Genomic DNA, 24,459 nt, shown 5'->3' with positions numbered 1-24,459 from the left:
TCCAGTTCTTTTTATCTCCCTCAATCACTGTTCACGAGCATCAGGAGCCGAAGTTCAGCATCAGGCTCGCGGCTGCGGGCCGCCCAGTGTCTGAAACGGGGAAACTGAGATGAGTGGAAACTTCAAAACCTCGTCAAGGAACAGACAGGAAAATAAAACTCTCCCGGGGTGGGGCCCGGGGGCGACCTCACGGGGGGAGTGAACGCGGAAGCGTTCGTTGTAAACCTCTCTAAGCCGATGCGAGACCCCAAGTTAAAAGGAACGAGTGTCTGCGTGTCGGCGCTGAGCTGTTTCCAAAGCTCCTGCGTGGCTCCAGCCCCGCACCCGGCGACGCGCTAGCTGCCCGCTGACCCCTCGCTCAGCCCCCCGCGCAGCAGGGTGGAGCGGAGCGCCGCTGCGCAGGAGCGTTCTCCGGCGGGGAGAAGCCGGGCGCCTTCACGGCCCAGCGCGAAGAAGGGCCGGCCGGGCCCCCATTCTCCGAAACCCCGGGTCGTCCCCCGTAACTGAGTTTTTCGGTCTTCCCGCAGCAAGCTCTGCAGACAGCTTGCAGGAGCGCGTGCAGAGCCCACCCCGGCCCTCCAGGCTCGCCGCCTCTCCTGGGCAAGCTCAGCACTTTAAGACCCGACTCGCCCGTTGTACCGGCTTAAAACCCGGTTTCTGATCTCACGTGACGGTTCCCGTTCGGGGCCTCGGGGAGGCGCTGACCGCAGCGTGGATGGAAGCAGGGCTCAGAGACGCCGCAGGGCCTCCGCCGCCTCCCCCCCCCCCCCCTCTGTCTGTGTGTCTCTGTCCCTCTGTCTGTCCCCGCTTGGCTTCCCGAAGGCCTGCTTTCTCTCCGTGCCAGCCAAGGTGACTACCCCAAATCCAGCAGTTCAGAAGGGAGAGAGTGACCTCACATGGCTCCTGGTTTGGGCGGTGGGCCTGTGCCCAGGCCCGGCCCTGCCGACGGGGAGGGTGTCCTGACTGCCCGCCCATCTCAGCACCGCGGGTGGCGCGGGAGACAGCTCCCCGTGGGGACGCCGGGCCGGCTCTGGGAGTTAGGGGACAGGGCTCCCCGCCAGCGTCTAGATCCGCCGGCACCCCAGCTGCTCCTGGCTCTCGCGGGCCTAGAGGTGTTAGCAGGTCTGTGAGTGGACGCGTCCGGCTCTGCGCCCCCTCCCACGGCCTCGCCTCGCCCCTGAGCCAGCGTCCCCGGGATAAGACCGCAAGCGAGCACACGAAACCCCCGGATTGTGTTTAAGGGGAGGAGCCAAGCGCCTGCAGGAGAAGAGAAGGGGGGGTCGTCTCGGGGGGCCTGTGAGGAAAACCTTGTCTCCACACCCCCCGTTCTGCCAGAGTCACACCGGGCTGCGGATTATTTTCATTTCTTTAAGTTCAATTCTTGCCTCTCACTAAAAATGCTTTCACCGTCTGACGTATTCGGACGTGACTGTGCTTGATAACCCCTCATTTAATTTAAGCCGCGCTCTGGAAGAAAACACTTACCGCAGATGCCCCCAGGCCCCCGCCGAGGGGGTTTCTCTTGCCCGCAGTGGGCTTTCCCTTCGCGTCGTGTGGTCAGGGCTGCCAAGGGGAAGAATCCTCACCACCGTCTAATATTCCTCATGGCTATTCCAGCGGGATGTCGGAGCGTTTTAACAAAGGATTGAAAATGCTAAATAAGTCACACGCCTACTTACCCGGATGTACGCAGACAGACACCCTCAGTAAAGGGGGACTGCCCGGCGACGCGGCCGTGATTTGTAGTTTGAGAGACGACAGAAGTCACTTCCGATTAGCCGTGAGAGATAAACTGACCATTTTGGGGTTTTGACTTGATTTCAGAATTACCGTTTCTGAAGACGGAACCCTTAGGATCGTGAATGTGACGAAAGCCGACGCCGGGAGTTACACCTGTGTGGCCACAAACCATTTCGGGACCGCGAGCAGCACCGGGAGCCTGATCGTGAAAGGTAGGGACTCCCCGGAGACGGCGGGCGTTCCCCAGCGCTGAGCGCAGACACCCGCCGCCGGCCTACCCCAGCGCGGCGGGCAGGATGCGATGGGCGGTTCTTAGGGACGCGCGGGGATGAGTGTGATCAAAGGCCATCTCGTTCCGGGGCCAGCCGGCGCGGCTCAGAGTCGCAGCCGTGGTGCCCGTGACGCTCTCGTGACATTGTCATGTAGAAAATGTTATCTCCAGCCCTCTAATTAAAGTCCTCTCAAGTCTCTCTAGATGCGAAATTCATGTCTAGGATCACTGTGCCCACGAATTAGAAACCTGCGATGCAAAGACGACTTTTAGCAAACGTGGTTTCGGCGATGACGTGGGCGACCGCTGAGGGCGCCGTCCCGGGTCCTGGGCGACGTGGCTGTGGGTTCGCCTACTGACAGAGGCTTGATCACCTCTGCGCTGTGCTGCCAACCCGGCCGGGTTTCCTGGGCCTGGGCGTGTGACCGAGCGTCCCTGCCGCTCCCTGCAGGGCGCCGGGTGGGGTCCGTCCAACACCAGGTGGGTGGGCGGGGCTGGAAGTTCTCCCTGAGGCTGTGAGGGACGAGGTTTGAGTTTCCACGCCATGTGCGTTTCTGTCACTTTATGTTGTGCCTCCTAGAATTGTTGAGTTGAAGGGATCTGGGCGATGACCTGGCAGAAACTGAAGCCCGGGTGGGGCTTCCTCAGGGTCAGCAGTGCCAGAGGGGCCGTCCACCAGGAATCCCGGCCCTGTGCCCGCCTCGGGTCTCTGTGGCACCGGGATTTCCTTGTTTCCTGTTTCTCCCTAATAGATACACAGGGGCCACATTCGTAGCTCCTTCCATGAGGTAAGAGAGCCAGAGGCAAACGAAGTGTCCAAAAAGAGTACTGGCCGCAATTTCGGGTTCCAGGGGAACGTAAAGAATCGCCTGTTACACGTTCCGGGGTCATGGGAGGCTGGAAAAGTCCTACCATCCAGGGAAGGCTTTTCATCCTGAATGTGCGCATCTGTGAGGTGAGAACGGGGGAGCCAGGGTCAGAGTGAGTCCGTGTCCACAGGGCAAAGGGGAAGGAGCTCGGGGGTCTGTGTAAAACAGAACTCCAGCCGGAGCCCGTTGCTGACGTCGGCAACAGCCTCACAGGAAGGGAAGCCCGGTGACCAGCCAGGACCCGGGCCCCGAGGTTCCAGAGCTGACGCCTGCGACAGAGCGTCCGCTAGTGATGGGGCCGGTTATGGAGGCAGCAGCCTTCGGTAGCAGGGAGGGGCCGAGAGTCGGGGAGACCTGGCTTTGAGCACCATTGCCCCCCTGCGCTGGCTCTGGCTTTGGACAGATAGTCAGCCCCAGGGGCATGGAGCATTGCCGGCTTGGTAGGGGCGTTGAGGTGCTGAGATAACCCACGTCACGTGTTTAGCACGGTGCCTGGCACTTTGGAAATAGCGGCAGTGCCTTTACTCTGAATCGTATCGAAATGAACGTTTGTGAAATAAATGTCCTCCCCCGACCCATTAGAACTGTTAGCAAAGAGAAGGGCCCCCACCAAGGAAATGCTGAGCCTGTGAAAGGTTGGAGACATCGGGACCAGGAGCCCTACAGAGGCCCTTCTGTGTTTCGGGAAGTGGGGCTTCCCCCAGGTGGAGCAGGTATGTTCCGCATTTATCACCCTCCATTGGCAGAGGGGAATTCTCCGTTTCCATCGGAGTCCGTACCCCAGAAATCCCTGCGGCCCCTGGACAGAGCCGTGCCAGCAGCCCCGCGGCTCCCTGCGCCCGTCTTATGCCAAATCGCGATACACGGCCTCAGATGCACCGGCGATGAAATGCGCCAGGGTCATCTCACGTTTTGGGTGCATAGAAATGGTGCAGAGACAGTAACTTCTACCTGTTTTAAGAAACTAAATACTTTATTTCTTGCCTTCTTGTAAAATGTAAACAGTGATTCCCCAAGGATGGTTTAAGAGATGATTTTAGGCAGTTCGTAGGTAAACTGGTTGTTTACAGATTTCACTAATTGTTGGCTTCTTTCAGTGTGTATTAGGAAAACACTAGTTTTCCATTTATAGCAAAGATTAAATAAATCTCCTTTTAAAATATATTTAAGTAGCCCTGGCCGCTGTGGCTCCGTTTGTTGGACGTCCGGGCACAGAGAGGTGGCCAGTGTCCTGGCGAGGGCTCACGCCCAGGCTGAGGCTCAGGCCCCAGTAGGGGGTGTGCAGGAGGCGGCCGACTGGTGTTTCTCTCTCTCCCTCTACCTTCCTTCCTCTGTAAAAATTTTTAAAAATATTTTTAAAATGTTAAAGACGCTTAATTGTAGATGTGAGAATATAGCATTGGTTAAAAAAATGTTTTATAGTTTTATTATGTATTTAATATCAAATTAAAAGGAAGTCCTCAGCCCAGACTCCTTCTCCGCGGTCAGACACTACAGTCAAAATCATCCGGACAGGGCGTCAGATTTTCTGCCCCCCCCAGACGTTGTGGGATAGATGGAACCTTATTACTAGTGATACTTAACTCACTAATTCAAATACTTTCTTTAAGGAAAACGCTCTACTGTAGAATGAAACAAATGGTTTCTCTCCTAATGAGCACTTATCAATCAAAATAAACAAAACAAACAAGCGAAAAGGCCGACGAAGACGACTCCGGCTTCATTAAACGTGCGGCACGTAATTGCACAGCTTTCCGGCGGTTGGGAGACTCGGGTTTACTGCTCCGGTTTAATTGGACTTATTACCACCAGCAGGTAATAAGAAGCATATTGAACATATCCATCTGGCGGCGCCGGGAACCTCCGTGTTTCCTCCTTCAAGGCTGTCACGGGCGGTCCTAATTGCCTCGCTCCCGCTCTTTCCCCGTCAGCGTGACTTAGCTATCGACGTGCTGAGGCCCTTCCTGGAGAGGAAGTTGATATTAAAAAGCATAGATCTCTGACCTGCCCCTGCTGCCCCTTCCCAGCCCGTCCCCACGTTATTAAAGTTATATATTTCCCAGCTACATAAATAAAAACCCGCCACTGCCCCTCACGCGTCTTTTCAGGTCCCATCTGCCATCTCACATCTCGCCTGCGAGCCGCGCCCCTGCCGAAGGGGCGAGATGGCCCACGGGGAGCTTTTCGGTTCAGAAAATGTTTGAGGATCTATATGGTTTGTTTCCAGCTAGGGTGCGTTTTCTTTCCTTGTCGGTTCCAAAGCTGAGGTGGGTTTTCAGTGGCTGTGTGATCCGTCAGGACGGAAGCAGAGTGGCGCAGTCGTCTCCCCCTCCCAAAGACAGAACGCCCTGTGGTTTGGGAACGACGCTCTGTCACGCGGACGGGTGCCCTGGGCACGCGGGCGCTCAGGAGCAGAGGGGTGCGTGTGCATGTGCGTGTCTCTGTGTGTGTGTGAATCCTTCCGTCTTTTTGTATTTTCAAGGAGGTCCCGTGGGGGGAGCCAACACGTGGTCCCAACTCGGTGAGGAATAGTTTGCTCCCTTACGAACCCTGGACCGGAGAGGAGACGTGAGCACTCACGAGCGGAGTGGCCCTCGCCTTCCCTCCCTGGCACTCGCTCTCAGTGCCCGAGGCGGGAGGGCCGTGGCTCCCGAGGGGAGTAACCCCACCAGCCGCGATTGGATTTCCCTGGTTGTCACAGGCAATCAAATCTGAGCAAACCGTCCCAGGGACCGTGGGCCCTTAGGTCAAATGCAGAACCTGACCGAGATGAAAGCCGGTTAATTAGCATTCCCATCATCTCTCTGGCTGACTCCAGCAAGAGCCGCTGCTGAAAGGTCGGAGCGGTTGTCTCCCATGCATCCATTTGAGGAGCTCAAAGTGGGTGACTGGACGTGGGAGAGGAACCGGACACAGGACCCTCAGAGCCACCGTGGCCTTCCATGTGGCCCCCTGGCCGGCCCATAATCAGTGTGCAAACATCCAAGAGCTATTACTAGGTGGAGATGAGCTCCACCTGCTTGAAGGTTTCCCGAAACGGAAAACCTGTCACCCATCCTCATGATAACTCCCTTTGCAGTCGTAGAACTGCTTAAATGTAATTAAATCTTGGATTCTGTCGAGAAGAGTGGGACCCAGTGTCCAACCAGAAGGGCCTTGTCTTCCGCAGACTCTCCTAAGCCAGGCCCTTGCCTCTTCTGACAGATCAGGTATCTGTCTCATCGGCTTCGCCCTCAGCCTAGGTCGGACATCTGGTCACCCTGCTGTTGGCACTAACACTTCTTGATGGCGAGACAATGGAAATCGATTACAGAGGCCAGGCCAGGTGCTGCGGGGACCCCGTGCAGCCCAGATAGGAGGGGTGGCCAGAAGACACAAAAGACGGGCATTTCCCGCCCTCTGGACTCTGCAGCCGAGGGCCCCCAAGCATCCCAGTTGCCTGGGTGTCTTTTAATACCTGTGCACTCCTGGACCCTCCCCTGGACCCTCCCCTGGACCTGCCCCTGACCCTTGAACCCAGGCCTCCAGGGGTGAGGCCCAGGAATCGTCACGGTTCACAAGTTTCCCGGGAAATGCCTACATACGGCAGAAGTGTTAGAGCAGAGGGAGTTATTTCTGTTCAATAAAAGGAGAGAGTTTCAGATAATTAGAAGCACAAGACGAAGCTAGTGATCTTGGTGTTACTGAAGACGTGCGTTGCGGTGGGACACAGGCTCGGGAGCGCAGGAGGCAGCGGGGGGCGCGGGCCTGGGCGGCCGCAGGGAGGCTTCTGGCCCTGTCAGCGTTCTCGGGCCAGCGCCGGGCACGGTGCGGCCGCCCCTCGGAACGTCGCAGTGTCATCGTTCTGCGGGCCTGTGGTTTTGGAAACGTTCCTGCCCCTGTGCTTTCCCACCCCCGAGCCAGAGCTTACCCCGGGTGGAATTGTCTCATCAGCTTTGTGTTCTCGTTCCGGGCTTTCTGTTTTCCGCTCCCAGCGTGAGTTTATCCACAATCAGCAGCGCAGTGCGGGCTGAGGAGGTTATTGTGCTAATTATGAGGAACGCAGTCTTAAAATAGAGCCCAGGAAAAGGGCCTCTTCTCCCTCTACCGTGGGCTGAAATCTGAGGGAGTTCGGTAAATGACACCTTTGTTCATTGCCCCAGTTTCACACCCTGAGAGGTGAGTCAGGGTCGTCTGGGGGACGGTCACCCGATGTCAGCTTGTCACCGATGCAGCCGGTGACAGAGACTGTGGGAGGTACCCAGCAAGAGGGGCTCCCCGAGGCTGCCTCACGTTGGGTGGACTCGCCCCAGGCTCCAGCCTCGGGTCTCTGACCACAGACGTTAGGAATGAGGCCGGGGCACGTGCTCCCCGCCTCGCAGGAGAAAGGGACAGGGCCGGGGCTGTGTCCTCGGCTCAGGAGCAGTGAGGAGGGAGGGAGGGGGCATCGGGACACACCAGGGGTGTTTGCATGCCGGCTGCAGACCAGAGGACACACCCTGGTGGCTCTCGTAGCTGATCTGACTCGAACCCACAGACCTGTTGTGTTTGCCGGTGAGCGTGTGGAAAACTTCTGAATCCCAGTGCTTTTCGGGGGGCGAGTCTTCCCTCGTGGACCCCAGAGCTCACCATCCCCACTGTCTCTTATCTCTGAGTCCCACGCCCGGGGCCCTGCCAGGCCCTCGGCCAGCATGGGACATGCAGTAATAAGTGGTCCCATCCCTCCGTGGAAAAGGCTGGCCTTTGACTAGTTCCAGTAATTGAGTTATTAAGTAGATGCACATGACCGCGATGGGGACATGAGAAGCCTGGAAAGGGAATCTCTCGCGTCTCTCTACTTCTGAATCTGTGCAAATGGGCATTTTCCTCCCACGTCCACACCGGGAGGTCACCTGTGGGAACGGAAACTCCGTCATCTGAGTGGACTCGGGCTGCTCGGGAGCAGCCAGTGGTTAACTGAGACAAGAAAACCCAAGTCACTGTCTTTGAAAAATCTGAAGCAAAATGAGGCAGGTGGTCACCTCGCGCCAGGAAACAGATGAGTCCCGTCTTTCCTGAGACGCTCGCTGCGCCCTCGGCCTGAAGGAGGGCGCGCGTGGGTCAGCGGCGCTAACGGGGCGGCGGAGAAATGCCCGTAGACCCGTTCTCTCCTTTTAATGAGTGTTTCCGGCTGGCCTGACTCGCGTGTGCCAGGCTCGGCTCCGGGAGGGCGGGTGCCGTCCTCCAGCCGAAGTCAGTGTGGGCCCGCGTATTCCGGAAGGTTCTGTGCGGAAGGAAAAGCCGTAAGCTCTCTCCCTGGCTCGCTTGTCTTCGTGGGCTCCCTGCCGGCCTGGGTGGGACTACAGTCCATCTTTAGCTCAGAGAGAGAGACAGAGAGCGAGAAAAACAATAAAGCAGCAGGCCCCGTGCTGTGTTACGCGGGTGCCGGAGGCCGAAGACTTGAGAAGATGCAGCCGCCTTCCTCCAGGTCGCGCGTAAGGGGAGGATTGCAGCCCAGTCGAGAGCACAGGAGCCGAGGTCCTGCCCGCCTGGGCCTGGGCCTGGTCCCAGCTCTGTCCCGCCAGTCGTGGGACCCTAAGCGCTTCTCGGGGCTTCAGACTCGAGCCCTCTCTTGTCTTCTCGCCCCTTCTTTGTGCAGAGCACGTGGGAAAGGGGGGACTTCACTCCCAAGCGAAGGCCCGGTAGCCTGCGCCCCCTCCCGCCACCCCACGTTGCCTCCAAAGACGCTCAGCAGTTTCTCTTGTTATTAAAGCAACAGCTGAGCAAACGGACAAGCAGGAGACCAGGGGGGACCCAAGGCCCCCACGGGCACAGTGAGAGGGACGCGGGCTTGGGGCCTGACCCCCGGTTTCACACACCAACCCCAGCCCTCCACCCTGGGGACCTGGGACAGGCTGTGACCGGGACAAACCCACCTTCACGAGTTTAATTTTCCTCTGAAGAGAGGAAGTCCCACGGGGTGTCTGCCTCGGGACTCCCCCTGCGCAGCACTCGCAGCCCCAGGCGGTCAGTGGGGACCTGTCAATGAGAGTCCTTGTCTCTGCGCCTCCTTACCTCCCACTGCGCCCCTCGCCCCCCATAATGATCAGGGGGGGTCTCGGAGCACCCGTCTGCGTCTTACCCCGGCCCCTGAACGTGCACCACAGCCCAGCCCTGTTTCTGTAGCAGCGCCGAGCAAGGCCTGAGAGATTAGTGACTCTCAGCAAAAGTAAATCATGACTTTATATCCTCTCCTTATATTTATGGTGTTTACCCCTGTGCATGGATTATAAAAGCCACAAATCAGTGCCCTCAGCAGGCGAAGCGATTCCCGCCCGCACAGCGTCTGGTCTTGTGCCGGGTCTGTGACAGGCCAGCGCAGCCCGCCTGCCCCGCGCCCTGAGATCTGCCGGGCGGGGGCCGGGCAGCTGGGCCTGCGATTGATCTCGGAGAGCGACTTGTACTCTATCGGGGGCCAGATATGAGTTCCCAGGTATCTGATTAACCTTCCCCGCGAGATGGCCGTCATTTCTGTCCTGCCAGCGGATTAGTCTCTGCCTGGAAGATGGATATCAGCTGCTCTAAATCAATAGCCCGCTAAAGGTGTCCCCCCGCCCTGCCCGCGGTCATCTGTAACGGCCTACCGACAGAAAGGACGCTGTCATTTGTCAGATTACCTGGTTTAATTTAAAGCCCTGAGGAGGTGAGGGTGCCTTTACTTGGAAAACAGTATGCAGAACGCCGCGCTGGGGCAGGGAAATGGGTGCTTGTTTTCTCCTGGGAAGAGAGACTTGCCAAGGGGGTGAGAGTCTGCCCTGCCCATCTCCTTGGCATGGTCAAGGGCTGGGGGCCGAGCGTTGTAGTCGACCGAAATTGATGCCTTAGACAATGAGCCCTGGCAAGTGTCCACGGAGCAGGGCAGAGATGCCTCGTCTTTGGGAGGCCAGGCCCGTGAGATTAGCCTCAGACAGGTTCACCTGTACCTCTCAGTTATGGCTCAAATGTTTAGGAACTCTTAGCCTCTGAAGGTTCCTTCCTTATAGTATCGTGTCCGTGTCTGTGCGTGAACTCGCGGTGTCTTATATCTGAAAATATTAATGGTGGGTTCCCTTTGCTTGGTTTGGACTTGGCCTTTTATGTTAGAAGCCGTCCTCAGGTGGCTCGGGAGCCTGAGTGGTCGGCCCGTGTTGAGCGGCGAGGCGCTAACAAGCTAACCTGATGCCGTGAAGCTCTGGGGACAGGGTATTGACGAGTTCACTGTGACTGAGCTGTTTCCTTGGGGGCTCCCCACCCCCACCATGGCGGTAGTTTGGGGGTTTTCCTTTCGGATTGATCACAGGCCCCAGGGAAAGAGCATCCAGTCTTCCTCTCGGAGAACAGACGTCTCCCTGCCCGTGTCCCGGGACCCATGTGGGGAAAGGGAGCTGGGAACCGGCATTCACCGCGGAAACATTTACGAAGGCCCGGCCCAGACACCTTCCTCTGTCACCCGCCTAGAGACTAAAACCCCAGCACAGGCCTGGGCTCAGGAGGGCCAGTCACCTGGCTGCAGGGATAGGAGAGTCTGGGGCCTTGGCTGCTTCTAAGAAACATTCATCCCACGGGCCATCGCCTGTACGTGGTGGTGCCTCGGGAACGTTCCTCTTCGTCCCTGTGTGATTTCTGGCCTCGGGAGATATAAAATAGAAGGTAAGAGGGGAAACAAAGGTCTTCAAAAGATTTCATATTTTACAGTCAGAGACATCACTGAGCTGAGCTCTGCTCAGATCTTTCATGCCCCTCAGTAAAGTATATTTTTGGCCATGCCCCATAAACCACTCGAATAATCCATTAAGAGAGCTGTAGACATCAGCATAGCGAACTCTCGGGGAGCCGGGTTAGTCGCTCGCGGGTTGTTAATCTCCTCGGCTCAGGGTCGGACTGTCCTGTCTCCAGCATTCTTCACAGTGCCCGCTGATGTCCACAGAGCTCACGGGGGTCCCGGGCGTGGAAGCGGCGAGCGTGTAATCTCTCGACTGGAGGCCACTCGGGTCGTCCTCAGACGGTGCGTTGCCCCCGCAGATGAGCGAGGAGGCGCCTGCTCCGTGTCTCCGGGGGTTTGAACACTGTTCTGGCAACGATCACCTCCCTGTGAGTCTTCCCCCGGCAGCTAACGGAGCGTCTGGCTCATTTTCAGAAGCTGTCAGTCTCCTCTCCTCCTTGGCTTCCCCGGGAAGTTGAGGCAGATTTTGTCATGACTCAGGGACCCACAAGATTTCTTTGGAGACTCACAGGCACATTTTTCTCTAACTAAACGTTGCTCTCTCCCTCCCCGACCTCGGCATGTTTGGGGGACGCTGCTCCGCTTTGAAAGTTCCTGCAGTTTCGACACAGGGACCCAGGTGCCAGTGAGCCCCATGACGACAGTGGTGGCAGTGACGATGATGATGGTGGCAGTGACCGTGGTTACAGTGGTGACGATGATGACAATAGTAGCTGATTTGTATCAAACACCTAAAGTGCTCTAGTCGTGTTCCATGCAGCCGTCACAGTGTTACAAGTTAAGAAACAAATTAACTGCCTGACAAGCCCTGTGACCACGTGACCGGTCAGCTGGTAAGTGGTGGAGCTGCAGTTCCCGCGCAGGTGTCCCCGGCTGCCCCGCTCATTTCCCGTCCACGTCTGGCCCCCGAGAGGAGCGCTGGACCTGGGCTGGGCTACCAGACTCTGCACAGCAGTGTCCGGTCTGGATCTGTCCTCATACCCGACAGAGGTTCCCGTTACTTAGGATTTTCTTTCGCGGAGGGTCAGCTGAGATGGGTCAGGTAGGGCGCCGCTGGCCGTTGTGAGGGCCTGGGCATTTTCCCTGGAGGACACAGGGCGGCATCTTTGTTTCTGCTGGGTTCTTGGCGACGGCGAACGTGTATGGAGCGCGTCCCGCGACGAGCTCCGGCCTAAAACGTCTTTGTTCATTCACGCCGTGAATCCTCAGCGTATGAGGCTCGTGTTATCTCAGTCAGCCTGAGGAGACGGAGGCACAGAGAAGGGAAGCAGCTCCCCGGCATCCGCGCGGCCAACAAGTGGGCGAGTGAGAGCTAGAACCCAGGAAGCCTGGCTCCCGCCCACGTTTCCAGCCCCGAAACCGCACCAGCCTTCCCTCGGGCCCCGCTCCCCTCTCGCCTCCCGCACTGGCTTCAGCGGCCTGGGCTCCTGACGTTCGCCCCCTCCTTGTGTGCTGACTCCCGCTCCTGCGAGTTGCTCCGGTTGCAACAGGCATCGTGTCACGTCCCATCAGAGCAGAAAGACAATCAGCACGGGCTCGTTTACACCTAAACACTGGCAGCCACCCAGGCGCCTCTCTCCCAGTGAGTTAAAGCGAGCAGCGAGCCGGAGTCGCGTTGGCTTGGAAATCGGTCCCATTGGGGGCTTTCCGATCGGCCCGACCTGGGCTGAACCCCTGTTCTCTCCCTCCAGTTGGGCCTGTGGCCTTGGGGAACAGTCAGCCTCCTGCAGGGGCCTCGGGTCCACTGTCTGTGAAAAGTGACACTGGTACCTACCTGTGTCCCAGAGCGGGGAAGTGTAGCTGCTGGGGCTTCAGTCACCCCACGGGGATTAACTGAGCACCTACTGTGCCAGTGGCCACGCTGTGTATGAGGCACACAGGGTGTCCCCCCAAAATGTGTACGCACTTTGCATGACTGTGAAGTCCGTGTTTATTAACACACGGCTCATTTTCAACATTTAAAAGAATCTTCATAAATGAATAATTTTTTTGTCGACACCGGTTTTCAAACTGATGACCGTCCTGGTCCAGGCCCCGCTGATGACGCGAAGCAGTGGCATCGCCAACGCCAGGGATCGTTCGCTTGGTATCTGTGCGCCCTCAGCGCGAGACTGGCACGGGGTCTGTGCTTTAAACTTCGACTTGCTCTCTTCCCACCGCCCCCGACAGGCGCGGCGCCCTGTCCGTCTCACCCTTTCTCACCGGCTCCGTGACCCTTTCCGAACTCGCCGCCTTTCTCTCCAGCTCTGCAGCGCGTCCGCCTGCCCGCAGTTTCCAGCGACACCCTCTCCTTCAGGGAGGAGCACACAGGCGGCCCCCCGACTTGAGAAGCGGGGACATTGCTGGTGCCTGACGTGCCTTCAGTGTCTGGATTAGCTGCTGGCTGGAGCGCCTGTGCTCGCTCCGGCACGCGGACCGGAAGGGACCTGTCACCGTCCCGGCCTTTGTTAGCCGCCAGCAGCAGTCTGGGAACCGTGACTTACTACAGTGGGCTCTTCCCGTGCGAACGGCACCCTCTTCTTACCCTAAAATCAGTCCCTCCTTTCCCTTTTTCCCAAGCAGACCTCCGGCACCCATAGCAGCGGTAAGAGTCCTGTCTCTTGCTTGGGTGGCAGCTGACGCTTAGGAAGTGTGTTACAATCCCCTAACTCAGCTTGGATTTCAGTCGCCCTGGGGTGCGGAGAACCGCCCGCCACGCCCCGATCGCAGACGAGGAGCGGCAGCTCGGAGGGGCCGACGCCGTCTCCATGGGCCCGGGCCTCCTCGGGGCTGCAGGGCCCCGCCTGGGAACTGGGTTCTTTTTGAGACACAGACACACACGAACATACACAAACATACACGAACACACACACACATAGACAAACACAAAACACACACAAACATATACAGACACACACCCAGGAATCTTTGTTTTAATTCAAGGAAGGAACATGTTTCTGGATTGAGGAAACAGTTCATTTTTTCCGACTGACCGAACCGGAGCAGAAAGCCATGTCTCTTTTGCCCTTGACTATCCCGACCCAAGGCCTCTGACTGACTTTTAACGCTGGCCGTTCCTCAGTATTTTTAGGCAACAGCACTTCGCAGTCACTGTGGGAAACCCCAGTTATCTCTGCAGAAGGCAGTCGGCGAACGTGTACAAAACACGGGACTGTGAACCCCACCAGGACCCGGGCTCAGACCCCACCTGCGGGTGGAAAGAGCAAGATGCAGCTCCCCGGGAATAATTGCATTTCTGAGCCGCAGCTGCCCAGCTAGGCTTCCTGTTCACTGAAACCACGGAGTGAAGTGCTCTCCACGAAACACTGTCCGCTTTCCCCGGATCCCCCGTGGCTGCCCGCGAGCCTCCTGTGCGTGTCCCTGAGCGGCGCCTGCCCGTGTTTGCGGAGCGGGGACGCTGGCGCCCCGCCCGTCTCTCCTGCTGTTTCTCTGTTCACCTGCTTCCCCTGCCGCCTGCCTCCCGTTTTCCCTCCCCTCCGTGACCCTGTCTAGAGTAGACGTAGGCCTCAAATGATCCGATGTAACTTTAGATTTTTATGGCCCCTGTACCTAACTTCAAAGGCAAGAAAACTTGTAAACATCTCTCTGAACATAAACTAAAACTTAGCTTCCTTTTGCTTCTCTGACCCTCGACTGAATTTCTTTTCTCTTTGGGTCAGCAGCTCTTAATGGAAGGGCAGGCTCCCCGCGGCAGGGTGGGCGATGCGAGTGGAAGCTGACCCTCCCTGCGGCGGTCTGCTTTCCAGCTACCTGCCTCCCCAAAGCAGGAGCGGGAACAGAAGCTGGATGGGGAACCCTCCTAATCTGACTCTCCCTCCCCTGAATTGCGCCGACTGTGTACGCGGACCACGCTCTGGACCACGCGATACAACAGGAACAGTCTCTCTGGCCGCTAAACTCACCTCGCCCGCCTCGCCCGCCCGCAGGAGCGTCTGGCCCTGGCAGGGCCGGGGGGCTGCTCATTCTGGTCCATCCCGAAGGCCTCGGGGAAAGTTCCCTTGGAGTTATCGACAGGCCCCAGACGAGCCATCAGCAGTGGCCCAGGCCGCTGCGGTGGGCGGGGTCGAGGATTTCGTTCTGCGGAAAGCTTTCCCAGTCCTCCTTAGGCATCAGATCCAGGGTGGCGCTTACTGTCCCCACGGGCAGGAGGACCCTCTGTTTCAAGCTCCGTGGGCTCCTCAGTAACTTTTTCTCAAATCTAGAAACAAACAAAGAAATGCAGCTTTAGAAACGAGAGTTCTTGCGGCCTCCGAGATGCAGGGTCCTGAGACGGATTTGAGAGCTGATGGGAGCGGGAGAGAAAGGAGGCGCCGCTCCCGCGGCTGAGACGTCAGCGCCATCTGCCGGCCAGACGCGGTCCTTGCCCCCAGCAGCGGCGGGCTGGGCCCTGGGCCCGCACCTGTGGAAGCCCTGCCCTTGCCTCGGGTGTGAGTGTCATTGCTGTTGTGTTTTAGGTAAATAATCCCTTGCTCTGTGTCAGCAAACACAGCCGGCTGCCCACCTGGCGTCTTCCTTTAACCAGTCAAGAGCTCCATGGGCCTGCCTTATGCATTGTCTGCTTGGGATTTTATTTCACTGACACCAGTGGGATTTCTTTGCCACCCTCTTGTCCAGTGGCTCACAAGAAGCATTACTCGTGTGGAGGGGTTGAAAAAACGGGCCTAGAATCCCCCCTTTTCAAACAGAAAGGACTGGGCCCTTGGATGACAGTGTTTCTCCACGGCTAGAAGAGACCCGTGGTTCCCATTCATCATTTTTTTGAGCTTTCATCAGTCAAGAAAAATGCCATAAAGTGATTTTAATTATACCTTCACATGCAGATACAGGGAACTTAATTTGTCAGAGATAAATGATCTTCAGAGGCGAGGGGCTTCCTCCCGCTCTGCGGGTGGCCCTGTGCGTGGAGACCGGCAGGGCCGGTGGGCCAGCCCCAGGGAGAGATCAGTTGCTAGAAAGAGCTCCCTCGCCCGGAGCCAGCAGGTGCCTTCACGGAGTCGCTTTTCTTTCTGCTTTGGGACAACGCAGCGTAACCCGACTCAGCATCTGCCCGGGGACCCCTCGTGTTTGAAGACCACTTATGTCTCCTCTCATCTCTCTCCAGTCGAATGTTTTCAGTTATTTCAGCTGTTACGGTTCAGTGGGTGCTTCGCTGCCCAGGTCCACGGCCTGTGGGTGGATCCGAGGGAGCGCCCGGGAGCTGGGGTGTCTGTGGCGCGGGGTGCAGGGATTCCTGCCTCTCCGGGGTGGAGGTGCCTCAGCCTCCCGGCGGCTGCGCAGACGCTGTGGTCGCTGACGTCCTGAGCCATTTTCACATGAACCGGCAACTCCGTCTTCCCCCAGCCTGTCCCTGCGTATCTGACTTTTTTTAAGTGTAGCTTTTTTTTGTGCCTTTATCCCTATTAAATTCCATCCTAAATGAAAGAAATCCTCTTGAAATCACTGTGAATTTTTATTCTCATCTGAAGTTTGGGGGTTTTCCCTTTAGATGCGTGTTTTGCGCAGAATTGATGAGTAGAGTTCATCCGGCACTGGTTTGACTTTTATTGAAAAAACGGGACCAGCTGGAGAGCGCTGACGCTCACCCCTGCAGCTTCCACCTCCAGGTTTATTGTGGCCATTAATCAACCACCTTGGTTGCGGCCTTTAACCACTATTAAGAACAGTCTCCGCCCTGGTGGTGTGCCCAGTGGTTAGAGCATCTGCCTGTTGAACCAAAGGGTCAGGGGTGTGATTCCCAGTCAGGGGCAAGTACCTGGGCAGCAGGTTCGACACCAGCCCTGGTTGGGGTGCTTGCGGGAAGCAACCAATCGATGAGTCTCACGTTGGCGGTTGATGGGTTGATGTTTCTCCTTCCGCCTCCCTCCCTCCATTCTCTCTAAAAAAGTCAGTGGAAAGAAGATGCTGGAGGATTAACAAAAACAAAAAAGAGTATTTCTCCGTCTCGCCCCCTTGTGTCATTGGAGGTGAGCCGACTGTCAGCCCTTTGGCTCCTGTTTTTGAAGCTTCCAGTTTTATAAGTTGTCTCTATAAAAGTTAATATGACAGAAGGCACAACCTGACTGAAGGTGTCATCAAGACCATCGCCACAGGAAATTCACCAACAGAAGGAGCGGGTACCTGCCACGCATGCAGATGCCCGGCGCTCACAGTCCGCACTCTCCGACGGGCACCGAGGGGCGCTCGGCTCTGAGCGACAGGCAAGGGAAGGACCAGCTGCGCAGACGGGCAGGAGCCGTACAGGGAAGGCACCGGGGGGGGGGGGGATTCTTAGCCACTGCGCCCAGGCCCTCGTGTCCACGGATAATAAAAGCCCTAAGTCAGAAAGCTTTTCCATGCACACTGACAGTGGGATGTAATAGGACTTGGGTACTAGTGTTGCAGTTTATGCATCTCACTGTTGACCTGGTCATTAGTGTGGTTAATTAGTAACTCTCTGTCTCACGGTTGTCACGACCAAAGCCTTTGCGTTAGCCCGGCCGGCGAGGCTCAGAGGAGATCTAGGTCAGGGCACAGGCCGGGATGCGGGCTCGATGCCCAGCAGGGGGCGGGCAGGAGGCAGCCGACCAGTGACTCTCGTTGATGTTTCTCTCTCTCTCTTCCTCTCCCTTCCTCTCTCTGAAATCAATTTCTTTTTTAAATTTTTTAAAAGCACTTACTTTGTTTTCTATCCTTTATATATTATTGAAAACACCACAGAACATAAAAGAGCATTTTTTATTCTAGGAGGGCTAAAGCACTTGGGTAAATATATATAATACTTAAGCATGAATTTCCTAGAGCTTTGAATGCATCTTCCTCGAGGGACGGCCTGACCACAGGCAGGACAGTCGGGTGTGGCTGGTCCTGCTCACTGCTGCGGTTTAATTAACACCCAGATGCAGACGCCCGGTCACGTCTCGAGTCGTCACCGCCTCCGAGGGTCCCGTGCACAGAGCGGGGGTCGGCGGGAGTCTTCGGAACGGAAGTCGTAAATACAGGGTCTCCCCGATCTTGATGAATTAAAGCCAGAGGAGGGGAGCCAGTGTTGCTCTGAGGCAGCCATCTGTTGACTGTGTGCAGCGTCTGCATTCCAATGAAGGAAAGTAATGAGGTGAACACGTCGGAACCCACAACACAGAACGGGCCCTGGGCCCCTCAGCTTCATCTCCTCTGGTCCGGGGAGACCTCTCTGGAGTGTGCCCGGCGCGTGGCTCGCTCTGCACTGATGTTGCTACTCCAGGGCTCGGGACGCGCATCAGTGACGAGTTAAATGAGTGAATCAGGAGCTGTCGGCCCAGCGGTGCCAGCATGACCCTGACGCAGGGACCCCTCTGGCCCTCGGTTAACGACAGCTGGGCTCCCCAATAACAGAGCCTGCCCCAGCCCCTCCATGTGCATAAAGGGTTGAGCCATTCTCTGGGAAACAAATGTCGTTTAACAATGTGAGCCAGGCTGGCAAAGCACCCTAGGCATGGGGGCTCCCTGCTACGCATGCGTTATTTTCTCAGTGAGATTCATTACAGCATTATTAGTAATTATATTATGCCTATAATAAAATTTTCTAAAATGTCTGCTAGTTTCAAACTGAGGTTTTGAACCTCTTTGTAAACTTAATAACACATTAAGCAGATTATAAACAATGTGGATGAAGATAGAAACATACCTAATACTCAGGTAAGTGGAGAAAAGACAGAGTGCATGTGGCCAGTGCGTTTACGATCGTGCAAAACAAAGCAGGTAAAAAACTCGGACCCCAAAAGAGAGGGAAATGATACCAGAATGAGAAGAGAGGTTTAAGCCGGATAGTAAAAGAGTAATAGAGTTTGGTTTGGTTTTTTGTCCGTTTTTTTTGTTTTTGTTTTCTGGGGGGGTTTTGGTCTCTTAACTTTCCTGGATTTTCTAAATGTCCTATACTAACCATTTATCACTTTGATAAAAGGGAAAAAAGCCCAAGAAATGTCAAATTAAGGAGGAGTTTCCTGTTGGCCTCCAGCTAAAGAAATAAATACTGCTTTTCTCTGCGATGGGAAGATAGGAAATCTTCCCAAAGAGGGGATGTCAGGGCAGGCCCTTCCCGGAGGACCGGGAGCGCTCACCTCCCAGCTCCCCAGCTGGGCCCGGTGGCTCCCGGAAGGTTCTTCCCATCGTGCATGTTTTCACCTTTTCATATTAAAGACGACCTCCTGCCCGGATCTGAGCTCCCCAGATGCCTGAGTTTGGGGGGTCACAGCCTGAGAAGAAAATAAAGCAAGACTCCTAGTGTTCCAGCCTCTCGGGCTCTGCGTGTTCCCCGCACGAGCCCACAGACTCTGTCCCTTGTCTTGTCTCCACTCTGCAGACCCAACGCGGGTGACGGTGCCCCCCGCCAGCATGGATGTCACCGTCGGGGAGAGCATCGTGCTCACCTGCCAGGTGAGGCACGACCACTCGCTGGACATTGTGTTCACCTGGTCGTTCAACGGGCACCTGATAGACTTCGACAGAGACGGGGACCACTTCGAAAGAGTCGGAGGGGTAAGTGTCGATGCCAGACCGCCCACAGGAAGCGCGTGGGACCGGCCTGTGAGCGCTGACAGCTCGGTTACGTGGGAAAGAAGCACAGAGTCAGTCTTTGGTCGATTTTGTTCAAGCACCTATTTCAAGAAACTCTTGGTTAGTTGCTCTGTTTTGCTGAGCAGTTATAAGACTCGATCAGCAAATAGTAGAGTCTGGGTGGAAACCGGGTGCCATAAATAAAAGGGCTTTCGGGTAAAAAAGTCACAGCTCTTGTGGAATTAGATTTAATGCCTTTGACATGATTGACCGTGGTCATCAATAACACCAGTTTAAACTGACTGTGCTTCCGATTTAAGAAGGATCACACACACACACACACACACAGTCTCACTGCCTTCCCACCGCCTGGCTCAGTGGGCAGCGTGTCCCGTCAGGCGGAGAGTCTCAGGCCCAGAGAAATGGAGGGACTCGGGGAAGGTCACAGCAGGGAGCAGCCCGGACAGTAGGTCCCAGACGTCAGTTGTCCCTTCACTCCGTTTGCCTCCCCTCTAACCCTGTTCACAACCACCAGCCACGTGTCTTCCGCTGTCCTGGGGAGACAAGTGACATGTTGTACTGGAACAAAGGAGGGAAGCCAGGTGCCCAGCCATTTGAAATAGGTCTCTCCGGGTGGTAGGATGTGTCCTTACAGGTAAGACTGAGTTCAAGGTCGATAATCATCAGAGATGCAAATTAAAACCACAATGAGGTCTCACCTCACACCTGTCATAATGTCCACCATCAACAAATCAACACACAAGTGCTGGCGAGGGTGCGGGGAAAGGGGAACCTGGTGCACTGCTGGCGGGAAGCAGACTGGGGCAGGCACTGTGGGAAACAGTGTGGAGGTTCCTCAGAAAATTGACAATGGAGCTGCCGTTTGACCCAGTGATTCCATTTCTGGGTATGTAGCCGAAGAACCCCAAAACACTAATTGAAAAGAATCTATGCACGCCTGTGTTCATTGCAGCATTATTTCCAGTGGCCAAGGTAAGGAAGCAGCCCAGGTGGCTGTCAGTAGACGAGTGGATGAAACAGCTGCGGGACACTCACACCGGGGAACACTAGCCATAAAAAAGAAGGAACTTTTACCATTTTCAACAGCAAGGATGGACCTAGAGGGTTTTGTGCTAATTAAAATAAGTCACACAAGAAAGACAAACACCATATGATTTCACTTGCATGTGGACTCTAATGGATAAAATAAATGAGCAAACAAAACAGAAACAAAGCACAGACTGGTGGTTGTGGAGAGGGCTGGGTGAGAAGGTGAAGGGATCGAGAGGCACAGGTTGGCAGTTGTAAAGCAGTCACGGGGTGTAAAGTGCGGCACAGGGAATAGAGTCGGTAATATTGTAATAACCACGTATGGTGCCCACTGGGTACTGGAAACATCAGGGGGACACTTTGTAAAGCATATAACTGTCTAATCACTACACTGTACACCTGAAACTAATACAAAATTACTTTGAATGTCAGCTGTAATTGAAAAAAAGAATAGGAACTGAGACCGTGTGGGTTCCCACCCTGGCTCTGCCACTCACTGGCCAAGTGACCTTAGGCAAGTCGTCTAACCTCCTGCTGGGGCTCCCTCACCTGTAAAATGAGGGTAACAAGCGCGCCTGCCTCCCGGGGCCTGTGAGCATTTCGTGAGTTGATGCAGAGGAGGCAGCCAGAGGCATTGCCACAGCGCCTGCCCTGCCCGGTGTCCAGTGCCCTTACGCACCGGCCGATGGCATTGTCACTCAGAAGAAGAGCGACCTCGGGGTCTGTAGTCTGGGGTGGGAAACCTACGTTATCTTCTCCAGTGGGGTTTAGAAAGAAGCCTACTTTCCAAGTCTGACCTAAGGTGTGCTCTTGCCCAGCAGCCGGGCTCCGTGCCGTAGGTGAGCAGGGCTGTGGAACCGGCCTCCGCGGGGTAGCCCTGTCCTCCAGCAAAGGCCACCGTGTGCTGGCCGTGGAGGCACGGCCTCGCGGTTACTAGAGTGCCTGCTGGTGAACTATTTCTGGGGCACAGACACCCATCCCGGGTGCAGTTAGTCCCAGTCATCGCTGATGGAACCTGCATTGGCATTTGGAAAACAAATCAGCATGTTCTCCATCGGGTGACGCATCAGGTGGCACAAGACTTCCATGGAGAGTCTAGTCCACACAGTCCTTCCGTTCAGACCTGGGAGCAACCTTACTGTTGGCCCTAATCCACAGAGGCCCCCGCAGGCGGGCCTTTCCCAGTGCAGGGCCCCAGGGAGGGACTGCCAGTGCCGTGATGGGCTAGGGCAGGTCTGACGGAACCTAGGGGGCTGAGCCAGGACTAACTTAGCATAGCGTTCTGGCTCCATTTTCTGTAGAAAGACAACCCAAAACTCCAGCCGCTTTCTTGTCCATGCATTATTTTATTTTATTTTATTTTATTATTTTATTTTATTTTCCGTGCATTATTTTAAAAGCAGAAATCAAGTACCAAATTGGATACTTTTAATTACCTTCAAAGCCATCATTATCCATGGGGCCAAGATGAACTATAGATCCCCAAATTGGGGCATAGTTCTCACTTCCGTGAGCTCTGTTTCCAGTCATTACTGCTCCCCAGCTGTAGCTGATGGACACGAACACTCTTCCTCCCATGAGCAGGTCTGAGCCACCTCACGTAAGTTATTGCTTCAAAGACAGGCAGCAAAGGGGCCCAGAGACCCAGACCCCTGAGGTCCTGTCCCAGGTGCGTCCTGCACAAGTCGGTCTTATCGCCCAGGCAGCCTCCCTATTTTTAATCGGCTGTGGCTCACACCACTAATGCTTCCCGTCAGCCAGGACAAAATAAATCCATTAGTCACAGTGTCCTTCAAGTGATAACGGTATTTAGAGCTCATTAAAAACTAATTGCAGCCACTACTTTATCAGCAGGATTCAGCTGGCGATTTGATGATCCGAAACATCCAGCTGAAGCACGCGGGGAAATACGTCTGCACCGTGCAGACCAGCGTGGACCAGCTGTCCGCAGCCGCCGACCTGATCGTCAGAGGTACGGGGCCCTGCAGACAGTTCCGTGGTGTCTCCTCCCGAACAGTTTTAGCTGAAACCCCAGCGGGTTGGAGTGAGGGAGGAAAGTCAGAGAGACGCTAAACACTGTAAACAGTGGTGACTGGTCTGCGGAGTTTCTGGGCATCAGTTTCTCGCAGGAGATGGTCGGAAAAGGCGGGGCAAATACAGTTAGTTTGTCCCGAAAATCACTCCTGGCCGTGGCCCAGTGAATGACGCTGGAGCTGAGATGACCTAGGATGACGTCAGATGGAAAACAAGTGGCTTGAGGAGGAATCAAGCTGCACTTTTTGAGGTTTCACTGGAGCTACCCCAGATTCGTGTGTTAGGCCTGGGCTGTGAGAGTGGCCAGCGTGACATCATCACCAGTTTTTCACAGTTTCCTCTTTTTTCTCTAAAGCGGGTAGTTCTGTCCCGCTCCTGAAATAGGGCTGTAGAGAGAAAGGTCTCCTCACACCTGGGACGTGACGCCGGGAGTTCACGGGCAAACTGACACTCGTGGGAACTTCTTGGCCTGACGTCAGCCTACTGGCCACAAGCCCCGTGTCTGAGCCACACCGATGGACTCAGGCCCAAGCCCCACGAACCAGTCTGTAAGGGAACGACACATGGACTTTTAAGGAGTGTTTTTAAATTAAATGCAAAATCTGTATGAACTGGTGCAGGCACGAGCATGCCCAGAGGTTTCCTAACCTGTGGAAAGTGAAGCCTTTCAGAACCTCAAAATAGCGGCTCACCAGCATCTCCTTTCCCCGAGGGGGCGGGGGTAGGCTTCCTGGGCCAGCAGAACTTTGGGGGCAAGAGAATAAAATCCAGGGGCTGTCAGACGTGCAGACGGGTGAATCTCAGCGCCCGGAGAACCAGGATGGTTGGGAGCCACAGCCTCTCTCCCCCGGGCGCAGCGTCGGGGGATGCGTGAGAGTCAGCAACCTAAACTGACTGTGTGAGAAGTTAAAGAAAAATGGCTTTTCCATCTTATCTGCTTTGGTTCCCCTTTAAATTGCCTTAAAAAACAAAACAAAACAAAAAAAAAAAAACCCTTTCAGTGCAGATGAGGGCAAGATAAGGGAACAAACTTCCCACCTGGGCGGAGCTCCCCACAGAATAACTTACAGAAATGTGTTTATTTCCATTTTAAGATCACCAAAGCTGGCCTGCTCTCCCCATGGGGACAAAAGGATTCTGTTGCCGAAAATGTATCCTGTTTAATTAGGATAATGTTCAGATCAGCAGTTTAAACAGCAATAAATTACACTAATAAATATTTAACTCGGTGCTACTTGAAGTTCTTAAATGGTACTGTATACTCGTTTCACAGAAAACAGCATTAACCGCCGGGAGGGATTTACAGACACAGTCTAAGAGAAAGTCTAGCCCAGTCCGTTAACAGGGCCAGTAAATTAATGCACCGCTTTAAACCGGCGTCTTCCGTTTCATCTTCTCCAGCTCTGCCCGTAGCCTCTCTGCGTTTCCCGAGGACGGGCGGGAGGCGTCCCTGCCCCGCAGGAGGTTTGCGTATTCGAACCCAGGACAGCTGTGAGCCTCGGCTCTGGCTTCCGTGGGCCTCGATACTCACTTGATTTAACCTCTGGTCAGCCTGTGACAAAATGTCAGTGAGCCCCTGACCACGAGAACATTCTGTCCAGAGGACAGGCATTTGCTCATTGAGTCGTTTTGAAACAGGGACCCCACTTCCCCCCCAACCAAGCTGGTAAACATTACGTAAGGGCCGTATCTGCCTCGGGGGTGGGGAGGGATGGGACTGAAAAAGTCCCATCTTATCTCCAGCGGCCAAGTCCGCCCCACCCCGCATTTCCTTCTTAGCTGCCACTGTGGGCCCAGACACTTTTATCGGTTTTGTCCACTGAGGAGTCTGGGGGAGATACTTTTCAGCTTCTGGCGCTCAGATTTCAAAGGCCACGGAAGGAGGAGTCCTTAGAGGGGTGTGGGGTGGGATGGGAAAGCCAGGGTGAGACAGTTGGTGAGAAAAACGATTGTATCACCTTCTGGGCTTTATCTGGTTAATAAAGGTCCCAAAGACCAAAGATTACCCCAGTTCTCTCAAGGCGGCATTTGACTGACATGCTGAAATGTCACCATGGAAAGTTAACCGACTCCAGCACACGGATTTCCAGACCTCTCCTTCGGGAGTGGGAGGGAGGAGACAAATTTAGTCTCACCTGTGGGTCTGTAAACGTGACTTGTGGCGTAGGAAAGGGGAATTTAGGGCGTCGCGTGAAGGGTGCGGGAGTGGATTCCAGAACAAAGTCTTGCTTAAAGAGCTTGCCATGAACTTTTCGCCACCCGGC

The 24,459-nt window shown here is 55.4% G+C and overlaps 1 protein-coding gene across 2 annotated transcripts in view; it reads left to right on the top strand.

Moving 5' to 3' along the window:
- CNTN4 (contactin 4) overlaps window positions 1–24,459 on the top strand; it is a 375,259-nt gene that overhangs the window by 335,476 nt on the left and 15,324 nt on the right. The window contains exons 13-15 of one of the 2 annotated variants that reach the window (XM_081159480.1): window positions 1,825–1,952; window positions 18,918–19,093; window positions 22,016–22,133. In XM_081159480.1, the coding sequence (XP_081015606.1) occupies window positions 1,825–1,952; window positions 18,918–19,093; window positions 22,016–22,133 (422 nt within the window). Of the gene's footprint in view, window positions 1–1,824; window positions 1,953–18,917; window positions 19,094–22,012; window positions 22,134–24,459 lie in introns of both variants that reach the window. The other variant, XM_081159479.1, reaches the window with a different exon arrangement.

Source organism: Miniopterus schreibersii (genome assembly GCF_964146895.1).
Source record: "Miniopterus schreibersii genome assembly, chromosome: 15".
NCBI lineage: Eukaryota > Metazoa > Chordata > Mammalia > Chiroptera > Miniopteridae > Miniopterus > Miniopterus schreibersii.
This window is presented reverse-complemented; position numbering and strand designations above follow the sequence as displayed.